The sequence below is a fragment of the Schistocerca americana genome, chromosome 3 (genome assembly GCF_021461395.2).
Source record: "Schistocerca americana isolate TAMUIC-IGC-003095 chromosome 3, iqSchAmer2.1, whole genome shotgun sequence".
NCBI lineage: Eukaryota > Metazoa > Arthropoda > Insecta > Orthoptera > Acrididae > Schistocerca > Schistocerca americana.
The window spans coordinates 111,257,275-111,282,232 of NC_060121.1; the positions used below are offsets into that span (position 1 = coordinate 111,257,275).

The window sequence follows — 24,958 nt, forward strand, 5'->3', positions numbered from 1 at the left end:
TGCACATATGTTGTCAAAGACACGCATTACAATTCTGTGAATTGCTAATGCTTCTTGGAACCACAAAGTGATACTACTAGTGACTGGAAAAAGGTATTATTTCAACCAAAAAGTAGCATGGGTCGAGAGTGAAATTTTCAAAAACTGGTTCCAGAGACATTTTGTACCACAAATTTGGCAATTTCCAGAAGAGAAAGGATTCCCATAGAAAGCTGTTCTATTGCTGGATAATGGCCCTTCACATCTCATTCAGAGGTTGTTTGTGTCTGATGATGATCTCATTGTAACTAAGATTCTATCCTCTAATGTGACTGTCATTATACAGCCAGTGGACAAAGGCATAATTGCAACAGTAAAATGGCACTACCGGATTGGTCTCCTGAGAATGCTAATTGATGAGGATGATTTGGTGGCATTCTGAAAGTAACTGACAATTCTACAGGCCATACACAGGATTTCTGATGCCTGGCAGGAAGTCAGGCCACACAGACTAGTTCAATCATGGAGGAAAATTCTTCCAGATGAAGAAAGTTATTTTCAGCATTTCATTAATGAAGAAATAACTGCACAAATAATGAATCTGTTTTAAATGGTTTTGAAGATGTTGATGAAGAAAACCTGAATGAGTGCTAAAGATTGACACATCTGAACCCGGCTTCCAGTAAATGAGTGATGCCAAAATTGTGACCACTGCTTCACAACAAAACAAAGATGATGACAGTAAATGTGAAAGTGGCGATGAATAAAGAACCACACTGCAACATGTTGTCACTCTTCTAGATTATATACAGTACTGCAATGTGTTGATACTCGTCCAGAGTATACGGGCCAGAGAACATTTCAATGAGATTACTGCTACAAGAAAAATTCGAAATGCTGTTTGAAAAAATGTCAACGCCTCAACATCAGAGGGTATTTTAACAAATAAACAAGCCTACAGTGCCCATGCGCAGAACTTGGATAAACGAAGAATACATATTTGAAAATATCTCTATTATTTGTGTTTTTTTATTATTTATGCATCTTCTCCCCCATGTTACCCTTAATAATTGGGAGCAAACTGCACATAATTAGTTTCATTTACATAACTCACTAAGCAACAAAAGTTGCAAATATTATGCATAACAGTATGTTATTCCAACTCTTATACCTCTAAAACTATTTTCTCATTTAAATTATACATAAGATGTTTTTCGTATAGAATTGCATGAAGAACATTTTCCATAATTACAGTTACCTTCTAAAAATGACCCATTTTGTTCAAAAATTTTAAAACTGGAAGAAACTGACTTTTGCTGACATATGGCTGCAAAGATGTTCTGAACTATGTTTGTCATTGCCTCCCTACAGTAAACATTTCATGAGAGATCACTGTCGTTCACAAACACCAAAAGATGTCATAGAACAACATTAGGGGATCAGGAATGAGCAGGAGGGTGTGAATGGCTTACCATTATGAATTTGGTTTGTTGTGTTATAAATCTGCAGTGTGTGTGTGTGTGTGTGTGTGTGTGTGTGTGTGTGCGTGTCATGGGTCAAAGGTCATAAACAAGCAGATGGGTCATAAATCTGGCAACTGCAAATGTGATGTCAACAGAAAACATTCGACTGCACACATTAAAGATTTGATGCTATGGTTTAGCACTGTTATAAGTCTTTCACTGTTTGGCCATACAGAGCACCATGTGTAACCATTCTTTTTGCAGAGGATACCCTTGTGCCCAGCCGAATATGTCCCCGGTTTTCATGGTGTCTTCAGTTCACTAGCCACTGGTGATAAATCATGTATACTGATTACTTGTATCAACAATAATAATCAGATTTGCCAACCTCATTCAGTGCAGTCCTCAACAACCAATCTTCCCTTCTCATCCTGTCCGGTAAGTCTCCCCTGACCTGGGATTCTCCGAACTGTGCCCCATTTCCTAAAGCTCACCAGTCTCTTTAATTCAGCCTTCTTCCTTCCCCTTCAACCCTGCTGCCAGAAGAAGGAGCCACTGGCTCCAAAAGCTTGCAAAATTAAATACCTTTTTTAGTGATTCAAGAATTTCCATGCAAATTCTGGAACCACTTGACCTTCTGTGTGTGTGTGTGTGTGTGTGTGTGTGTGTGAGAGAGAGAGAGAGAGAGAGAGAGAGAGAGAGAGAGAGAGAGAGAGAGAGAGAGAGAGAGCCTATTTACTGCGCGACACATGTCTGTGTGTGCAGGATGGATGTTTATCGTGGGAAGACAAGAGTTGTGTCAGACGAGCAACGCGGACAAGTGTTTGCCGCTTGCGCCATAGAACTTGTATGGAGGATGCAAGGAGTAACTACATATTATTCCTTGGCGGTCGAATAACTGTAATTTTTATAAGCAATTGTAACATGATTTGTCTAGAGACTCTTACTTAATCTTGGTGCTAGACTTGCTAGAAACAAGACCTGTTTTTGAATTTCCAAGTGGTTCTAAAACCAAACTCGTTTGTAAATGTTAATTAAGTGTGTTTCTGAAGCTCAAAGTACGAGTAGAATAGAAGAAGCAGAGATATTTATGTCTAAGAAGAGAATTTTGTGGTGTATAAATACATCATGAATTGCCGACTTGTTTAAGAAGGACAGCAATCCGACTTTACACGTTCTATCGTTGAAATCGTTAGAACATGCTGACTGACGTGATCAAAACTCGAAGAAAGAGAAATTCTGAAATAAAACCAAGATAAAAAGATATTGTGAGTTTCCATAGCAACCATTAGTAACAAGACAGGGAAATGGTATAGCAGAGTTGCATTCTTCATAAATGGTAAAAAGGGGTGAAAAATTAATAAATACCATAAAAGAAAAGACGCAAGGAAAATCTCAACAGTTTAGACTAAGAAGAGTTACGGTGAGGTCTATTCGATGACAAAAATCCAGTGTGGAGAGTAAGCAGCCCTCACACACATCATGGTGTCGTGGAACCTATAACCAGCAACCGACACCAACGACGTGAGCTGCTGCTCACCAGTGCTGACTACAAATCCGTTCACCAACACCGACGCTGAAACCAACCTTTGACACTGCCAGCGCCCGTGCTATTCAACGGCACAGATTCCACACCTGCTCACCGACGCAGCCTAAAACTCTACACTGGGTGAGCGAAAGACAATTAATTGAGCGTGAAGTTAAGGACACTGTTCAATAACAGACTGTTAGTATAGTTATTATATTCAGGGGGAATTTTTTTAATGATAACATGATCTGAAAGTAAGACAAATATGGATAATAGAAAACTAGGGAAACATCAGAACCAGCCATGGCCATGACAGTAACAAAAAAAATGCCAGACTGGACTGAGGTAGCAAATTTAATTATAGCACTAAGTCTTGAATTAGATAACCAAAGAACAGAGTCAAATGCTCAAATTGTAACTTTAAGTGAAACATTAGATGCACAAAGTAAAGAATTCACTGCTCACAATACTTCTTTAAGAAAGGAACTAAATACAACTCTAAATGCTCAAAGTCTTAAATTAGATTCAGTGAACACTCAAATTGGATGTTCAGAATGAGACTTTAGGATTGTTTGAAGTGCTAGAGCAGATGAACAAAGTAAAGAATTTAGTCAGTTATGTGAAGGCACGGGAAATTTGAAGACTGAATTTGACGCTTTAACTACTAAAGTAGAGAATTTTAAAACAGATTTGAGAGAGAAGTTACCTGGTTCGTTAAGTACTCAAGTAAACCAACTGTTCACTTACTTGAGTCAGACACACAGCAACCAATTTCAGGGCAGCTAAAAATTTAGAAAGTGATACTGAAGATAAGTAATATAATGTAGAATCTGAACTTGGTGAAAAATTAGGATCATTTCAAAGTGTATGCAATGTTACATTTGATGCTCTAAAACAAAGATTTTACACTTTAAAGGAAAGTGTTGAGAAGCAGGAAAAACTAATTCCAATAGTCCAATCACAAACTGCAGGTGTTAACACGCGAGCAGATAACGTGGAACGTGACTTTAAGAAGAAACTAGTCACTTCAGACTCAATAAATATAAGTAATCTGGTAGAGGAAATAATTGATCGAAAAGTTGCCACAAGGATAATCTCCGGACACATTTCAACTGTTCTATTTCCAAACTTAATGATAATGGAAATGTTATAGACGACTTGTGCGAAGAATTCAAATTGTCCATGGCAGAGTAGAAAACAGAATAACTTTACTTAATGTTGTGTTTCCCAATAAAGTGATAATTGTTTTGTTGTGGGAAGGCTTTAACACAAAATTTAATGAGAGTATTGGTCCATAAGTAAATGAGTGAGATTAATGTCAGATCCATGGGATCCAGGTGGAGTCATATCTGTTTCCCCCAGGGACATTAACATTCTGTGCTAATGGGCAGAGTGACGACCATTGGATCCCGAGTTGTTTTCGGTGTTTCTTCTGTACTATATTTCCTGCACTGAATTCCCTTCAAATCATAAACCATTCTGTAATCTAGTCTTGAATTCTTAGTCTATCCTATAATGTTAGTACCTAGGAAAATAAATATGACTAAAACATAATAGACTTAAGAGAATCATGGATAAACAGTGATCTCTGAACATGAAATGCAACGAATAGTATATAGTATTAGTGGAAAACATAATATGATGGTACTATTCAAACAGAATGATATCTGGATGACATGAACTTAACATAATCTTTTATGTATGTATAAAAACATAGTGTAAGCATAATGACTAAACAACTATGTTATCATAGTGATGATTTTCTATTTAGTATAGAATATTTTATACCTTTCATTCAGATAGTGAAGGGAGACGAAAATTTAATAGTCATGGGTGACTGGAATTCGGTAGTATGAAAAGGGAGAGAAGGAAACGTAGTAGGTGAATATGGATTGGGGCTAAGAAATGAAAGAGGAAGCCACCTGGTAGAATTTAGCACAGAGCACAACTTAATCATAGTTAACACTTGGTTCAAGAATCATAAAAGAAGGTTGTATACATGGAAGAAGCCTGGAGATTCTGACAGATTTCAGATAGATTATATAATGGTAAGACAGAGATTTAGGAACCAGGTTTTAAATTGTAAGACATTTCCAGGGGCAGATGTGGACTCTGACCACAATCTATTGGTTATGAACTGTAGATTAAAACTGAAGAAACTGCAAGAAGGTGGGAATTTAAGGAGATGGGATCTGGATAAACTGACTAAACCAGAGGTTGTACAGAGTTTCAGGGAGAGCGTAAGGGAGCAAATGGCAGGAATGGGGGAAAGGAATACAGTAGAAGAAGAATGGGTAGCTTTGAGGGATGAAGTAGTGAAGGCAGCAGAGGATCAAGTAGGTAAAAAGACGAGGGCTAGTAGAAATCCTTGGGTAACAGAAGAAATATTGAATTTAATTGATGAAAGGAGAAAATATAAAAATGCAGTAAATGAAGCAGGCAAAATGGAATACAAACGTCTCAAAAATGAGATCGACAGGAAGTGCAAAATGGCTAAGCAGGGATGGCTAGAGGGCAAATGTAAGGATGTAGAGGCTTGTCTCACCACGGGTAAGATAGATACTGCCTACAGGAAAATTAAAGAGACCTTTGGAGAAAAGAAAACCACTTGTATGAATATTAAGAGCTCAGACGGAAACCCAGTTCTAAGCAAAGAAGGGAAAGCAGAAAGGTGGAAGGAGTATATAGAGGGTCTATACAAGGGCGATGTACTTGAGGACAATATTATAGAAATGGAAGAGGATGTAGATGAAGATGAAATGGGAGATATGATACTGCTTGAAGAGTTTGACAGAGCACTGAAAGACATGAGTCGAAACAAGACCCCGGGAGTAGACAACATTCCATTAGAACTACTGACGGCCTTGGGAGAGCCAGTCCTGACAAAACTCTACCATCTGGTGAGCAAGATTTATGAGACAGGCTAAATACCCTCAGACTTCAAGAAGAATGTAATAATTCCAATCCCAAAGAAAGCAGATGTTGACAGATATGAAACTATCAGTTTAATAAGTCACGGCTGCAAAATACTAACGCGAATTCTTTACAGACGAATGGAAAAACTAGTAGAAGCCGACCTAGGGGAAGATCAGTTTGGATTCCGTAGAAATATTGGAACACGTGAGGCAATACTGACCCTACGACTTATCTTAGAAGCTAGATTAAGGAAAGGCAAACCTATGTTTCTAGCATTTGTAGACTTAGAGAAAGCTTTTGACAATGTTGACTGGAATACTCTCTTTCAAATTCTGAAGGTGTCAGGGGTAAAATATAGGGAGCGAAAGGCTATTTACAATTTGTATAGAAACCAAATGGCAGTTATAAGAGTCGAGGGGCAGGAAAGGGAAGCAGTGGTTGGGAAGGGAGTGAGACAGGATTGTAGCCTCTCCCCGATGTTATTCAATCTGTATATTGAGCAAGGAGTGAAGGAAACAAAAGAAAAATTCGGAGTAGGTATTAAAATCCATAGAGAAGAAATAAAAACTTTGAGGTTCGCCGATGACATTGTAATTCTGTCAGACACAGCAAAGGACTTGGAAGAGCACTTGAATGGAATGGACAGTGACTTGAAAGGAGGATATAAGATGAACATCAACAAAAGCAAAACGAGGATAACGGAATGTAGTCGAATTAAGTCGGGTGATGCTGAGGGTATTAGATTAGGAAATGAGACACTTAAAGTAGTAAAAGAGTTTTGCTATTTGGGAAGCAAAATAACTGATGATGGTCGAAGTAGAGAGGATATAAAATGTAGACTGGCAATGGGAAGGAAAGCGTTTCTGAAGAAGAGAAATTTGTTAACATCGAGTATAGATATAAGTGTCAGGAAGTCGTTTCTGAAAGTATTTGTATGGAGTGTAGCCATGTATGGAAGTGAAACATGGACGATAAATAGTTTAGACAAGAAGAGAATAGAAGCTTTCAAAATGTTGTGGTACAGAAGAATGCTAAAGATTAGATGGGTAGATCACATAACTAACGAGGAGGTGTTGAAGAGGATTGGGGAGAAGAGAAGTTTGTGGCACAACTTGACTAGAAGAAGGGATTGGTTGGTAGGACATGTTCTGAGGCATCAAGGGATCACCAATTTAGTATTGGAGGGCAGCGTGGAGGGTAAAAATCGTAGAGGGAGGCCAAGAGATGAATATACCAAGCAGATTCAGAAGGATGTAGGTTGCAGTAGGTACTGGGAGATGAAGCTTGCACAGGATAGAGTAGCATGGAGAGCTGCATCAAACCAGTCTCAGGACTGAAGACCACATGTAAGGTATAGATGCTGACCCAGGGGGAAAGGACAGTGTCATGGCAGAAGTCACACAGTTTGTAGGAATTATTCTGGTAAATCTGAATTCTATATTTCACTAGCATTATTATGTTTTCTGAGTGTCAATAGAAACACTGTTATTTTACCCAGAGTTCCTCCAGACTACAGGTTACTATAAGTAATGAGGCCATTATGTGCTGAAGAGGTCCATGACACCTGGAATTTACAATTGGAAAAAGAGCAGAAAACAAAAATTTTGGTCCTCTTGATTTTTAGATATTGAACGAGCTAACTCCAACGTGGATTGAAAGGTTCATGTTTTATAATTGTAGTAACATGGAAAAAAGTAATGACTAAGCAATAAGACGAAGAGTATTTACGATTAATCTGTTCTGCACCTCCACATTTCAAAAATTGATGAATTTGGTTCTAATGGGTTTACAGGGTGAAAAAATGTTTATTTATTTGGACAACATAGTAATTTTCAGCCCATCATGGTAAGAACACAATGCCTGATTGGGCGAAACTTTTGAGAGGCTAAGGCAACATAATTTGAAGTTGCAGATGGATAAATGAGAATTTTTACAGGAAGAGGTCATGTATCTGGGACATGTCTTAACCATAGATGGGTAAAAACCAGACCCAGACAAACAAAGCAGTGGCACAATATCCCCAACCCAGCACAACAAAAGCATTAAAACATTTTCTCGGGTTAGTCAGGTACTATATACACTTCATAAGTGATTTTAGTAAAGTGGCAAAACCACCACATGAGTTGTAAAAAAAGTGTTAAGTATGAATGGGGCACCAAGCAAGAAGAGGCACTCATAGAGCTAAAACAGAAGTTACTCAATCCCCCTAAATTACAGTATCCAGATTTTTCAAAAAAGTTTATAATCACTACTGGTGTGAGCCAGGACCTATTGACTCAGTTCTTAGCCAAATGGAAGTTGGAAAAGAACTTCCAGTTTCATGTGTGTCCAGATCTTTGAACAATGCAGAGCAAACTTGTAGCACAATTGAGTGAGAGTTATTGGCCATAGTTTGGGTGGTCAGACAGTTCAGATCACATGTTTTTGGTTATAAGTCTATCATCTGTACAGATCATAAACCATTGCGGAGGGTCGTAAATATTAGCAATCTGTCCTCACGCTTAGTGAAGTTCAGATTGAAATTAGAGGAGTATGGTACTGAAACTGTATTTAAAAAAAGGCAAGAACAACTGTATAACAGATCCACTGTCGAGAATAAGGGAAGTATGGTCAGCTGATACCGAAACAGGGGCAAATGAAAGTGAGGAAGTGCCGGTAGTCAAGGAAGATGAACAGCAGAAGATAACTGCTGAAAAAAAGATGGAAATTTTGCAGGAATTGCATGATGCACCCATAGGTGGACATCAAGGGAGTGTGAGAACTTATTGTCCACATACAGTAACAGACAAAAATATTAACTACATACTAACATGCCAGGATGGTCTAACATAGTTCACTGTAGCAGAACCAATACAAAAGCAGGACACAGAAACAGTAGCTCAGTCCTTGTGGAAAGGATAATTCTGAGATCTGGGATACCCTCAGTAACACTCAGTGACAATGATAGCAATCTTTTGAGTGACATGCTAAAGAAAGTGTACAGATTGTTAAGGATTGGTACGGTACAGACCTTCTGTTGCCATCCTCATTGAAACAGAGCATTGGAAAGATCACAGCAAACTAAAAAAGAATGTCTGAGACACTATATCAATAGGGCTAAATCAAATTTGGACATATGGTTTCCATTCAAGGTATTCATGTATAATACCACACCTCATAGAACCACGGATTATACAACACATGAACTATTTTTCAGTAGTGTGTAACATTCTGGGTATATCGCAGAGGTACCCCCAGAGGTGTACTTATAATTATGATGATTATGTACTCGAATTAAAAGAGAAACTGAGACAGATGCACCAACGTGCCAGATATTATAAAAAACAAGTTATCCAGTTTTATTGTACGACAAATGCGTACCCAGGTGCAGAAGATGTAACCTAGAGACCGGTTGGATTGTTTTGGGGGAGGAGACCAGACAGTAAGGTCATCAGTCTCATTGGATTAGGAAAGGACAGGGAAGGAAGTCACCCATGCCCTTTCGAAGGAACCATCTAGGTATTTGCCTGGAGCAATTTATGGAAATAACGGAAAACCTAAATCAGGATGGCCGGACGCAGGATTGGACCGTCGTCGTCCTGAATGTGAGTCCAGTGTGCTAGCTGTAACCTAGACACACAGACAATGTAGTAAGGACAAAGGGCTTAAATGTGGTCATTCATTCAAAGAGAAACAAATTTTTAATGGTATGCACCATTAAAAATTTGCCAATAGGTTAAAGGTGTTCAACTGAAATAGAACTTTTTCTTGAATTTCAGATGAGGAAACTGACAAGAGTGTTGCACCTCATGAGCTCTATTGCTGTAATGTACAAAATTGGACAATGTCAAGATTTTAGTGCAGAGAAGTTTCCTTTATTGCCGAGTTTATATTATGACAGTATTGGCGAGGTACAAATCTACAGTGTGACATCGAAAATCATCAGTTATATTAATCTGGAAGAACTTCAGGGGAAATCTGATTGGTCAGAGAGACTGGCACATTAATCATAGTATATTGTAAACAGAAGTTAACAAGTTTGGGAATACATGATAAAGAATGTACCACTGTAGAGTAATCATTAGAATGGCATGTCAAAAAGATACAGAATTCATGAGGTCTAATTGGACAATTAACCAGACATGAGTCAAACAGGGTGCCTTAAATCTTGTGGGTGAAACTAGTAAAATATTGAATGGGACATTAGATGAATAGGATGCTTCCTACTTCAAATCAAAGATCAATTTAATTGAAAATGAACAGAGGCAATTGCACAAGTTGATCAAAGAGCAAGTAACAGCAGTAAAAGGAACTCTGACAAGTTTCAATAATGCAACAGCTAGTCTTGCACATAATTAGAAAATGATTGTTAAAAAACATGGAAAAGGGGGCTGGGTTGTTTGCAGGAGGAAACCAGACAGCGAGGTCATCGGTCTCATTGGATTAGGGAAGGACGGGGAAGGAAGTTGGCCATACCCTTTCAAAGGAACCATCTCGGCATTTGCCTGAAGCGAGTTAGGGAAATCACGAAAACCTAAATCAGGATGGCCGGACGCGGAATTGAACCGTTGTCCTACCGAATGGAAGTCCAGTGTGCTAACCACTGCACCACCTCGCTCAGTAACATGAAAAAGCTCCAAAGGTACATGAATGAATATGTTAATAGTACTGACCAAAAGACACAGCACTTAGCTGTGATCACCACTGTTAATGAAAGTTGATACAGTTCGTACCGATTTACACCAATTTAGACAGGGAAAATGAGGTACTAATTTCTGTCATTGTAAATGCTCACAAAGGAATACTGGAATCATATAATTAATGCAGTGCCAAAAAGTTAAGTACTTGCATTTAATTTGGGATGATATTAAAGATAAGACTTCCAAATTTCTCTCTCAGAACAGAGCTGGTACCAGTAATTATGCATAATAGATGCTGATGTGTTTATGTCTGGCCATATGATGTGTTTATGTCTGGCCATATATTAAGTTATGCACTGAATGTGCCATTAGTAGAAAACAAACTGTTTAACTGTTCATAGTATTACACCTACCTTCTGAAGTTGATTAAGTCAGTGTTTATTTATGTATATGCATCCAGAAAAATATTATTTGTTACTTGATAAATCCAAGTGACACAATGTAAAACTGAGTAAAAAACAACTGTTGTGTAAAGAACTAGATCATGCTGGCAAAATTTGTAAACAAAAGTTTGTTTTGTGTCCACATGTGAAGCAAGGATGTTGCAACCCATAAGGGAAACTCCCAAAGATTGTATCAGGAAGTTTGCAAAACTAGGTGCTAGTATTTGTACTCCACTGAGTGAGGACCAATGGTTATTCATTCCTCCAAAAGAAGAAGGCTTAACAATTTTGGGTAATGACAATAAGCCAGCAATGTACTGGTCACAGGTACAGGAAAACTAACATTTTATGGAAAATGTAAAGAACATGGAACATTGGTGTTCACATAATCTGAACAAATAATAAAAATTAATGTGACCAGTGAAGACATAGTGCCAGCTTTAGATGTGGAGACTGACAGCCGTATTACAAATAAGGAAAAGAGGAACATTTCTGAGCTATAGTTAGGCATGCAGTTGGAACATGTAATCCAACATTTAGAAGACCTTAAAGTAGTAGGTCATAAAATAATGAAAGTAGAAGAGGAAATAGTTTTCCCAGAGCATCATAATTTCTCAGAAACTCCTCTGTATCATTATTCATTCTGGTCTGGTGTTTATATGTTGTTTGAGCAGATACTGCAAATGTTTTGGAGACTGCTTTACATACATGTGGATAGGCATGGGCGATGATTACTGTGGCAGAGTGTGTGTGAGGATGACCATAGTAAACACATGTGAAGGGTTGAAAATGGCACGTATTCATAGTAGACAGCCTCTTCAGTCAAACAGAAAAAATAATGAAGAGTGTGACAGAGGCTCCATTACATCTGAATGCAATAACTAAAGAGCTGCATTTCCCATGCCACCTCCACATGGAGATCAAAGGTAGTGCAAGACACTACAAAACTCCCTTAGTATGTAAGAAATTACTGTTGCGAATTGTGTAAGTAAAATGTAAGCAAGAATTTTGTAAGATTGTTTGTTCTTGTTCATATTTATTATTATAATGGTGATGTACTGATATGTTTATGTATAAGTAATGTGAAGAAAACTATGCAAATAAATATGGATGTGTATACGTAGCATAAAAAAGAGAGAACAATATTTTATTGGTGTTGATGTTTTGTATCTGTAATGTACAAAACGAAAGAGCTAATGAGCCAATGATTAAAATTTATGTAGTATGTCATGCAAATCTTCACAAAAAATGAACCAATGTTTTACAGTGATGCTTCTATACATGTGTATCTACATATATATGAGTGCTGTGAAAAATGAAACAATGTTTTATGTTGATGTTTACATGTGTGCAAAAGTGAAATGAAATACGAACTTTACAAAGTGCAAAATGTAAAGAGAGCCAATAACCAAGAATGTGTATAAAGTCATTTCTAGAGCTAAGATATTTCAACTACAACAGAAGACAGATTACAAATTTGTTGCCAAATGATTGTTAACAAATTTTTCCCATGGGGAGGAGATGTCATATTGATAACATAATGACTTGTACATTGTTATGCTTAAGGCTACTGGGAGTCATCAAGGGCACTCCGAGATAGGACATCAGAGAGACAATGCAGAGATCAAGCAAAAGTGGTAGCGTTTAGGTTACCAAAGCTGGAGCCCTGTAAATTGCAGATGCTCTGGGCAGAATTTTTGCTTCAGAGGATTAACTGGTAACTCCATCCACTGCCTAAAAACTGTTGTAAGACATCACAGTAGAAGATACCCACGAAAAGGCATGTCTTAGCAGAGAAGTGAGCATGATGCATGCTCCTGCGAACTGGAACATCAGTGGGGTTACGCAGGTTATAGTGCTACTACAGCAGTCCCTACTCACAAAAGGACTGAGTGGGGGACCAAGTGATACAAAACGCTAATGTTGCTGGCCATAACAGAAGTGGCAGTGTTTTTAGTATTCAGCTAAATGCTGTTGCTATATTAGGATAAGGGTAGGAATCTAAATGTGGTTGTCCAGAGAAATTCTGGAGGTGCAGAGTGACTTGTCAGATTGGTTGAAGCTTGTTAAGTGCTGTTGGATTGGTGGGTCAACTACAGGAAGGGAGAAATAGTGCACCACCATGATACCTTAAAAACCAGCATTTTTTAATTCAGAGAGGTTATCATTCAGATCATTGGGGAACCGATCCCGTGTCACTTGTGGCCAGCCTCAGTAAGCTCTGAGACATCTGTTTTTCTACTAGGAGTGCTGCTATCACGTTTGTACCTAACATTCTGCTAGTGTTTGCTACTTCCGTTAGCACTTACCACCGTGGATTCAGACACTAACTTCTGTTGTGCAACCAACTGCCTCCTTTGGTTCTTCTAATGTTTAGAATTATCCCTTGGTGTAGTAGTTAGTCTGATCACTAATAAATAGTGTTAATGAGACCCCCAAAATTCCACGAGTCTCATGCTGCAAGCATCCTGTCAAGCCCCAAAATCTGCACCTCTTGTCGGTGCCCTGTGACAGTGTTTGGTGCTGATCCAAGCCATCAACCAGCCTTTACTGGGAATTCGTCTTTCTACATTTGCTCTTCATCACTAAAGAAATTGCAAACTGACCTCAAATCCCATCTTCCTTCTATCCTGTGTTAGGGCATAATTCATCGTTTAGGTTGACCATGCTCGACCACTGTAAGAGACAGATGCGCTATTGTGCACCAAGCGTGTCTTTACCCCTTCACACCTGTGCCTGCCATCTGAGAGTAAGTAATGGACTACCTGCAAGACTACACATCATCCCGCCCCACTGGTCAGAAACTAGCAACATCCAGACTAAGGAACTACTGTCCCATGCGTAGGTTGCTGTAAACACCACAATATAAACAGCTGCATTTGGAGAGGTACCGTGACCAGGAAGCATTCACTGCTGATGAATGGCATCACTTTGTGTTCAGCAATGAATCATGCTTTTGAACTACCACTGTTGGAGAGTATTGATGGCAACCTGGGGAGAGCTGTCATTCTTCCAATGTTTTGGAGATGCACAGCAGTGTTACTCTTGCTGTCATGGTGTCAGGAGCCATCAGGTATGACTTCAGGTCATGGCTGGTAGTGATTGAGGGAAATCTTACGGCAAAATGGTACATCACAAACATCCTGCATCCCCATGCATAATCTGTCATGCGACAGTAATGTGTTGCCATTTTTCAATAGGACAATGCTTGCCCACACGTGGTTTGTGTCTCCATGAACTGTATGCATGATGTTGAGGTACTCCCGTGGGCAGTAAGATCCCCAGATCTGTCCAAGATTGAACATGTCTAGGACCAGCTCAGATGACAACTCCATTACAGCATCAACATCCAGGATATCAGAACCAGTTAAAACAGTTGGGTGATGTCTACACTGAGGAGAAGATACAATGGCTTTACGACACTTTTACCAACCCATTAAGTGCGTGAATCTTGGCCCGACGGGGTGCAACATCACACTGATATGTGAGCTCATACTGCCCAAATTTGTTGTAAATTTGACTCAATTTTGTAAACTCTGAAGTAACATCGCATACCTTCTTAACTTGATAAGCTTTTTTTTCTGGCAGTGTACAATATCCTCACTGAGTTGCCCGTTCCCCTGGAACGTATACCATATTTTCATCCCTCAACGATTTCTTTCTACTGCTGGTTCAGCTGTTAATAGTGACTTTTGACTCTTGACAATTTTTTAGAAGCTCTTATGGTAAATCTATGTCAGTTTGGTTGGTTGATTTGGTGGAAGAGACCAAACTGCGAGGTCATCAGTCTTGTAGGATTAGGGAAGGATTGGGAAGGAAGTTGGCTGTGCCCCTTCAAAGCAACCATCCCAGCATTTGCCTCAAGCGATTTAGGGAAATCATGGAAAACCTAAATCAGGATGGCCGGATGCGGGACTGAACCATCGTCCTCCCAAAACCGAGTCCAGTTTCATCTAATTCTTGTTTGGTGTTGTATCATCATTTTCTTGTTCTAAATACTCAATCAGAGTTTTCTGAGACAAAACTGCTGGCCATTACTCACCTTGAGGAGAAATATCAGCACTACCAACATACACACATAAAAGTACGTACAAGATCCTGGCATACAGAACTAGTAGTTACTTTATCAGGGAAATAACAGTGATACATAAGGGAAGGTAAAAAAAGTAAGAGTAGGTCGCTCATACCTACAAGATGAGAGGGATCCGCCTGTTGTGATGGCAAAGGGCCAGCAACTCTGTCACATAATTGTGTAGTTTTCTCGAGACAATTTTCCGTTTGATAAATATTTAATCACTTTGTTCTTCAACTACAGTTCACAGTGAACGAAATTAAATTTATTTTTTATGAGTCCTTCATGGTGCAGCAATTTTCACAAATAGAACCATATGTTACAGTTGTACTTAATGAAAAGTGCACTACTGTTGGTATCAGCATACATCAGGATGCAAGCATAAAATCATATTTAAAAATTGTTTGACATGTAAAGGCAGTAATTCCTATATTACAGAATTATAAGACAAAAAATAAACACACCTAGAAGAAAAAGCTGGTTATGACCCAGTTCATGTAGAAAGGATACAAAGAATTTTGTTGTTATAACTACATTACATTTACAGTGGAGTGATGGTTGTTGGATCAATGGCAAGTGTCAATCTACGTATTAAGGAGCCCATCTAAAGTTTAACATCTGCATCTACAGCTAGATCTACTGACATACTCCACAAGCCACCATACAGTGCAAGGCAGAGTGTATCTTGTACCGCTACTAGTCACTAGCTTCCCTGTTTCAACTGCAAATGGAGCAAGATAAAACTGAATGTCTATATGCACCTGTACAACCTTAATTTCTCTATACTGTCTTCGCAGTCCTTATGCGCAATATAGATTCATGGCAGTAGAATCTTCTACATTCAGCTGCAAATGCCTGTTCACTAATTTTTTTTTCAATAGTGTCTCATGAAAAAAACACCTCTTCCCTCCAGGGATTCCCATTTGATTTCATGAAGCTTTTACTTAATACGTGTTGATCGGATTGAATCTACCAGAAATAAATCTAGCAGCACACCTCTGAATCGCTTTGATGTCTCCCTCTAATCCAACCTGCTGGGGCACCCACACACTCAAGCAGTGCTCAAGAAAGGATCACACACCTCTCCTCTATTTTGTCTCATTGACAACTGAGCTACACTATCCTAGAATTCTCCCAATAAAGTGAAGTAGATGATTCACCTTCTTTATGATTGTTCTGTATCATACAGCTTTGCAAATGTTATGCCTAGATATTTAATCAATGTGATTGTGTCAAACAGCACACCACTAATACTGTATTTCAATGTCAGAGGATTATTTTTTCTCCTCATCTGCATTACCTTACATTTTTCTACTTTTAGAGCAAGCTGCCACCCATCACACCAAATGGAAATTCTGTCAGCATGTGCCCTCCTACAGTCACTCAACACTGACACTTTACACTACAGTGTAAAGAAAACTCTGTAGACTGCTGCTCATCCTATCCATCAGATAATTTATGTATATAGAAAACAACAGGGGTCTTATCACACTTTCTGGGGACTCCTGACAATACCCTTGTCTCTGATGAACACTTACCACCCAGGGCAATGTACTAGGTTCCACTAATTAAGAAGTTTTCAAGTCACTCATATATCTGGGAACCTATGATGTATGCTTAGACTTTGTTAACAGTCCATAGTGGGACACTGTGTCAAACAGTTTGCAGAAATCAAGGAATACGAAATCTGCTATGGTTTGCAGGATATCATGTGAGAAAAGGGAAAGCCGAGTTTTGCACTGGTGATGCTTTGAAAATCAGTGCTGATTCATGAACAGAAGCTTTTATTATATTCAGACTTAAAACATGTTCAACAATTCTGCAGAAAACAAATGTATACTGGTCTGTAATTTTGTGGATCCATTCTTTTACCCTTTGTAAACAGAGGAGTCACCTGCACTTTTTTCCAGTCACTGGGGGTGTTGTGCTGAGTGAGAGATTCACAGTAAATGCAAGCTAAGTGTGGGCTCAATGCCATTAAGTACTGTACTCTCAGTAAAACTAAACTGAGATCTGGTGACTTATTTCTTTTCAGCTCTTTCAGGTACTTCTCAGCACCAGGAATGCCTATTTCTGTCTTCCATATAGAGTCACTGTGATGGTCAAACAATGGTATGTCTGTACAATCCTCCTGAATGAACGATTTTTTTTTAATGGTAAATTTAAAACTTAACTTTCGTTTTGCTGTCTCTTACTGCCACACCAAGCTAGATAGAACCCTTAGTGATTTGAAGTTTAACTAGAATTTTCTCGGTTTCTTGGCAAGATCTTTCGCTGAGGTATCTTGCAGGAAGATGTACATTTCATGTATTGATCCTTTTATACACACACAAACTTCTATTAACTTTTAACTGTCAACATTTACACATTCTTTTTTGACTGAAAATGCAACAATCTCTGCTTCGCAAAATTTCCTAACTAAACCATAATGGACCTTTTCTGTCCTTAAACCACTTAGTCTGCATACTTCTACAGAGCTTGATTTACAATCAGTTTAAGCTATTCCCATAATTCCTCTGTGTCCATAAGACCTGAAGCTAAATGATGTCCACACAGTCTGAACAGGATGCTAACAACTGCTTATCTGCTTTTTCCGGCATAAATACTCTCCTAGCCTTCCTGAGTAACCACTGTTGCAATGATGACATCAGTGGATTATTCCTATTTCCTTTCTTGGGTATTGGTGTGACTTGTGCAACCATCCAGTTTTGTGTACAGATCTTTCATCAAGCAAGTGGTTGTTTATGATTCCTAAGTAAGGAGCTATTGTATCAGCATACTCTGAAAGGAACCCGACTTCTATATAATCTGGATCAGAGACCTTCCCTTTCTTAAATGTTTTAATCTGCTTTGCTGCAATAAGGATACCTAATTATATGTTACTCACATTGGCAGGTGTTCTTGATTCAAATTCTGGAATATTTACTGTCTTTTCTTTCATGAAGCAATTTCAGAAAACCATTTTTAGTAACTCTGATTTAGTGGCATTGTCATCAATAACATCACCATTGTCACTGCGCAGTCAAGGTATTGATTGCATATTGCAGTTGGTGTAGTTCACATACAACCAGAATCTCTTTTGGGTTTTCTGCCAGATTGAAAGAAAGAGTTTCATTGTGGAAACTACTAAAAGCATCTCACATTGACATTCATGCTGTATTTTCAACTTCCGTAAAACTCTGCCATTCTTGGGGATTTTGCATTCTTTTAAATTTGGCATGAATTTTTCACTGCTTCTGCAACAGTGTTCAGACCCATTTTGTGTAGCATGGGTACAGTACCATCTCTTTTTAATTTATTTGGTATGTGTCTTTAAATTTCCACCAATACTATTTCTTTCAGTTTAAACCACATGTGGTCTACTCTTACAAAGTCAGATTGGAAGGAGTGGAGACTGTCTCTTAGGAAGGCCTCAAGTGAATTTTTATGTGCTTTTTTTAAATAGATGTATTTTTCGTTTATATTTGGTGGGTTTGGATGTTAAGGATTCAGTCTAGCTATAAGAACCTTGTGGTCACTAATCCCTATATCTGTCATGATACACTATTTGCTCAGAATTATTTGTTGCTAAGAGGTCAAGTATGTTCCCACAGCCATTTACACTTTGAATGGGCTCCTGAACTAATTGTTCAAAATGTTTTTCTGAGAAAGCATTCAGTACGATTTTGGACAACATTTTATGCCTACCACCGGCTTTAAACATGTATTTTTGCCAACATATCAGGTGTGGATTGAAGTTATCACCAACTATAATTGTATGAGTGGGGTACAAATTTACTGTTAAAATTTTGACATTCAAAGTGTCTTTACTTTTTACACAGTTGATTCCACTCCCTGCATGTTGAACAGCAGGCATTCATCACTGAACTTCAAAATATCACCTAGCCTAAGAAAACGCTGTGCACTCCTGCACTGCTGAGTTGAGACTTCCTTTGAATGGTTCTACAACTGTTACAGTAGAATCGAATAGCTGATAAAAACATTCAAACTTGAACCTGAGCTTCACCTACGCTGGTTATGTGTGTCCAAACAGTTTTGCAGTCAGACTCAATTTAGACCTCAATGGACACAACATTTTTAGACCTCAATGGACACAATTTTTTTGTCAACTGCAGTATCTAACTAGTCTTTTCAATATACATTATTTTGCCTCATTGATTATTGGAGCATTTTACTTCAGCTTTCATCCAGCTCTCAGTTCTGAGTATAATTTAAGCACTACAGGTTTCTTAGTGGATGGTGGATCCAAGGACTTTGCTATGAATGCTTCCGCAATTTAGCCTTAACATTTTGATATTCACAGTGTCTTCACTTTTTGCACAACCTGATTTCACGTCCTGCATACTGATTAGTTGTCGTTTGTCAGAGGACTTCAAAATACCACATAGCCTTAAAAAAAAGAAAAATTCTGGGTACAATGCTGTAAATTGTAAACACTGCTTGTGCCCCACAAGTGATGCCAGCAGTCCTCACTACTTCTGCCAGCTGCCCATGTGACACGATGGACTCAGAAACAATGAGGCAGGCATCATTGGTGCTGACATGAGCCACAATTTGAAGATCCTGTTTGGGAGATTCTATACAGTCATGACTTCCACAACTGGGAACAACAAACTTCTCTTCTCCCATTACTGGCAAAGCAATGTCAAAATGAACTAACTTTACACTAAATAAAAACATGTTACCTACTATTTTTTAATTATAATGTTTCCAGTGCTTCCTATTAGAAATGAAAGTGATTCATAAAATTACCATTGGAAGGATAATTTCTGCAAGACAAAAGAACTTTCAAATTACCAGAAACTATTTTGTATGTATTCACAAAATTACATATTGTAACGATCCCGTCTCCGGCCATCCTGATTTAGGTTTTCCGTGATTTCCCTAAATCATTTCAGGCAAATGCCGGGATGGTTCCTTTGAAAGGGCATGGCCGATTTCCTTCCCAATCCTTCCCTAACCCGAGCTTGCGCTCCGTCTCTAATGACCTCGTTGTCGACGGGACGTTAAACACTAACCACCACCACCACCACATATTGTAAACAGAGAGAATTGCCTTCACACATCCTGCATGGAATAATATAAACTGGTGCTAATTATGGCTGTGAATGAAGTGGTGAATCTCAAGCCCTGCCTTTTGTATGCTCACTTCTGATATCAACAATCCTTAAAAATATTTGTCAGTTTTTTTTACTGAACATTAAAAAAATGTACTTTTGATGCCTTCCACTCACACACCATGACAAAAGAAGATTGATCTTAAAATGAAGAGCTACTGATGCCAGTAGTAAATGAGCACCAATTTAGTTTTTAAGCATATAAGAGGCAAAGAATATTCAGATTCTCAAAGAACAAACTTACCTTTGTACACCTGCAAGAGGTCAAAAAAGGCACGTAGTACTCTTTTTGAATTATCCACAAGCCCACGGTACATGTTCTCCGTCTGTTCCAGCTCTTGAAGTTTGCGAACCAAAGTGTCATTGCAGAGAATAGCTCTTGATAAACCCAGAGCATCAGCTGTGGCAGTACTCATGTTCTCTACCAAACGATGCTTCACTTTCTTCAGAATGATGTCCAAAGTCCGCCCTTGTTGTGGATCTGCATGAAGCTTGTTGTAATTTATTGTTACCTCGTCCTATAGCAAAAGAGTAATCACTTGAACAGGTACCATATGAACACTGTCAATGACATGAAGAAGAAAATAAACAGGCCAGAAAATTTTTAAAAAAGACAGAGAAAAATTAAAAGCAGCAAAGAAAAGGAATAGATTTAATGTAGGCAAAGTGAGTGGTGAGACCCAGCACATGTAAAGCCACTTCCTTCTTGTGTAGTTCTGAGAAACCAGTGTCTGGAGGGAAAATCCAGATGGCACATGCAATGAAACAGACACCGAGGTCACAACTGTCATGTTGTAGAGTGTGCTCTGCCATAGAATATTGTGTGTTGCCAGTAACAACCTCTGTCTACACCCGTTCATCCTAACTGATAACTTGGTTGTAGTTATGTCACTGTACAATTGAACTAGGTTTGCATAACAGCTGGCACACAACACCTGTTCTTTCACAGGTGGCTCTGCCTTTGTTAGTTTATGTTTTTCCAGTTACAGGGCTAGTGTAGGTGGTGGTTTGATGCAAGTCTTACAGTGGGGACAGACACAGGGCTAGGAGTCACAGAGTAAGGAAATGGATGCATAAGGGACTTAGGGTCTGACAAAAGACTGGTAGGGGGACGGGGGATGAAAAGCTATTCTAGGTGGGGTGGGTAAAATATCAGATACAATGGACATCATTTCACTCATTTCAGGACATGATTTAAGAATGTCATAGCCCTATAAAAGTAGCTTATTAATACTTTCAAAACCAGGATAGTACTAAGTGACAAGAGGTATAGCCCTAAGTTGTTTTTGGAGGGATTAGCATCAACAGGATTGGATGTAATGAACCGGGAAATCTGCTTTTGAACTAGGCTGATGGTATAGTTACAAACAGTGAAGACCAAGGTCATGTATTACTGTAAGGAGTCAGCATCTAAACACATATGTTTACCTTCAATGCAAAGGCTGTATGGAAGGAAATGTTTGACAAGAAAAGGATGGAACTTTTATTTGTTTGTAGGCTTAATGTGAACAGAAATGTGTAGCTGAGCAAGGTGAACATGAGGCCAACATAAAAAAAATGTGGCATCAAATATGGAAGAGGTCCAAGTAGAATTTAATGGGGAGAATGTATTTAGAGTTTCCAAAAAACTTTAATGAGTCAACCTCACCATGAGTCCATAAGGCAAAGGTGTCATCAATGCATCTAAACCGAACCGGGAGCTGAAGGCCTATGGATCCCAAGAAAGTCCCCTTCAAACAATCTCTGAAAAGGTTAGCATATGAAAGGGCCATCGTGGTTTCCACGGTCACCCCCCTGGTTTGTTTGCAAGTCAGTCCCTCAGAGGTATAGAAGTTAATGGTAAATATAAAGTTGACTAAGTTGAGGAGGAATGTTGCATGGGTTTGGAATCAAGTGGGTGCCAATTGGGGTAATGTTCGGCAGCAGACAGACCATATGCATGGGGAATATTGGTATAGAGCAAGGTGGCATCAATGCTGACAAGCAAAGTGTGTAGTGGTATAGGGAGAGATACAGATTTCAGATGATCTAGGAAATGGTTGGTGTAGGAGTCTCTAACCACCAAGACAGAGATACATTCAGTGGGTACATTGAAGAAATCAGTTACAGGCTGACCAGGGTGGTTGAGTTTGTGGGTCTTAGGAAATGGCAAAAAGGTGGGAGTGCACAGATTGGGTGGGTTAAGAAATTCTATGAATTGTGATGTTATTCCTTGTGTGGGCCCTGAGGTTTTAAGAAGGGAATGTAGGTCTGTTTGTACCACAGGGTTAGGATCTTGGCGGCAGGTAGATCCCTTGTCTGTCAGGGGGATAATGATGAAGTCATCAGTTTTTAGGATACAAAGTTCCTGGAATTCTGCAGAGGAGAGGTGGGGTCATATTGTAGGGACCTCAGGAAGGATGGTAGGGCAACACTGAATGTTACGAATTATCACAAAGCTTGTAAGGTGTAATTTTGAGATAGTGGTGTTGGATCAAGTTGGGATTGTGGTTGGAACTCTTCAAAGCAGGGTTCAATGTCAGGTTTTGAGACAGTGTTGCAAACTGATACTTTCAGTGACTGGAATGAGGACTTCTTGGTAATGCGGATGCAACATTTTATCTTGCATAGAGAATCACTGACAGATGTAAAAGTAACTTCAGTGTACCCCAGGAGAGAATGATATTTAGGATGAGGAGGCATTGGCAGATGCAGAAGTAACTTCAGGAATGTCTAATGGACAATTACTGGGACCCTTGTTGTTCATATTGTATATTAATGACATGGCAGACAATGTAAGTAGTAGCTACACACTTAGTCAGGCCTTAGTACGCAGATATGACAGTGGTGCCCACGTGACATGAGTTGTGTGTGTGTGTGTGTGTGTGTGTGTGTGTGTGTGTGTGTGTGTGTGTGTGTGTGTGTGTTTTTCCTAGTCTTCTTTTTCACTGTGCCCATCTGCACGTCAATGCCTCCTTTATGTTTTGAGTAGCTAGCCATCCTTTCAATATTGTTGTTATTCCATCCTGGACTTTCTACTGTTTGAAAAATGTAATATACTATGACTACAATATCAATGAGCCACAACAGGAGCTAGTCAACTAATCAAGTTACCTAATGTCGAGTTGGCTTAAGTTGATCTCTCATTCCCGTTGCCAGCTTTAAACTATGAAGTGCGAACAGTGCAGGCAAAAACACAGACCATCTACAGAACTCTGGCAACGTCAAGATGTTGTCACAGAGACATTTACAAAATGATGTAACATGATTGGTTGTAGCAGGTGCACAAAGTTGCTGCGTTCAGCCCAGCAACTGTCAAGTATCTTCTTATAGTGACTTAGTAGGAATATACAATTGAATGATCACATAGGTTCAGTTGTTGGTAAAGCAGGTAGCAGTCATTAGTCATTGCTTCACTGATAAAATACTGGTGAAAAGTTGTTGGTCTACAATTGAGATATACTTGTGTGACCAATACTAGAATATTGCTCAATACTGTGGGACCCATATCAAACAGTTATAAGAAGGGATATTGAACAAAGACAAAGAACTACAGCACATATAGTGAAAGTTTTTTTTTTTACCCATGGAAGTATGTCACGGAAATTCTGAAAAAACCTGAACTGGCAGATACTTTATATAAATGAGAAAACTAGGAATATCCCATTGCCTCACACATATCACTCCTATAGGGACTGCAAAGACTAATTGTCCCAGTCACAGAGGCATCCAAGCAGACATTCTTTTAATGTTCAGTATGTGAATGGAGTGAGAAGAAACCATAACACACTGTAAAATAGGAAGTGCCCTCTTGCATGTACTTCACAATGGTTTGAAGCTTATGGAGATGGATTTATTGAAGAAACAAACAATATTATGGTTTTGAGGTATAATATAGATAAATAACTGACTTGGAGGGACCACTGATTTTTATGTGCAAAATACTAAGCAAAGATCTTACTCTGATCAACAAGACATCCAGGTTTACTGACAGAGCGTTTAGAGGATTATCTGCTATGAACTTGTATTCTCAGATCTATCATGTTCAATTAAATCATGAGGAAGGACAAATGTAGGATAGCTAAAAGGAATATTGACACTAAAAAAAAGTACTGAGGTAAAATGTTTCTAAGCCACCATTCACAGTCTGCCAAATATTCTTTTGTTATGGAATGTTCTTATAGAGTGTAAATACTTTAGGATTAAAGGAGACTACTAACCGAAAAGCAGAAGGATTGAGTTGACGATATGCATACACAAAAGGAAGAAAACTTGCTAGCTTTCAGATTTTATCCTTTGATGATCTAGAGTGAAATAAGTACACAAACACCCACACATGCCTATGCACCTACATGGTGCAAGCTACACTGGCAATGCCAACACCCTTGTTGTGGTGTGGGTAGTGTCGATTGGTGTGGGTGGAGGGAGAGGGATGTGGGAGGCAGGAGTGGATAGCTATTGGCTTGGAGGGAGATGGCCAGTTTGCTGGCTAGGAATGCAGGTGGTGGGAGAGGGTAGTGGGGTTTTGGGGGGCAGGTATAAGAGCTGGTACAGTTGTACCTGTGGCTGGGAGAAGGTACACACTGAAGGCTACATGGGGATGTGAACTGAGAGGGGGTGACAGGATGGACAAAGGGGAAACTGTTGGGTGTAGGATGTGGTGACAGCGGGTTACCTGAATTTAGGCCAAGACAATTATGGGAGCAGAGGATATGTTGTAAGAATAACTCCCATCTGTGTAGTTCAGAGAATCTAGTGGTGGAGGAAAGGATCCAAATGGCTCAGGTTGTGAAGCAGCCATGAAATTGACCATGTTGTCCTCAGCTGCATGTTGTGCCACCG

General features: G+C 39.0%; 1 protein-coding gene across 3 annotated transcripts in view; it reads right to left on the reverse strand.

Moving 5' to 3' along the window:
- Positions 1-24,958, reverse strand: part of LOC124605467 (PRKCA-binding protein) — a 100,511-nt gene that overhangs the window by 33,168 nt on the left and 42,385 nt on the right. For all 3 annotated transcript variants that reach the window (XM_047137166.1, XM_047137168.1, XM_047137167.1), the window contains one exon: positions 20,382-20,655. In XM_047137166.1, the coding sequence (XP_046993122.1) occupies positions 20,382-20,655 (274 nt within the window). The remainder of the gene's footprint in view (positions 1-20,381; positions 20,656-24,958) is intronic.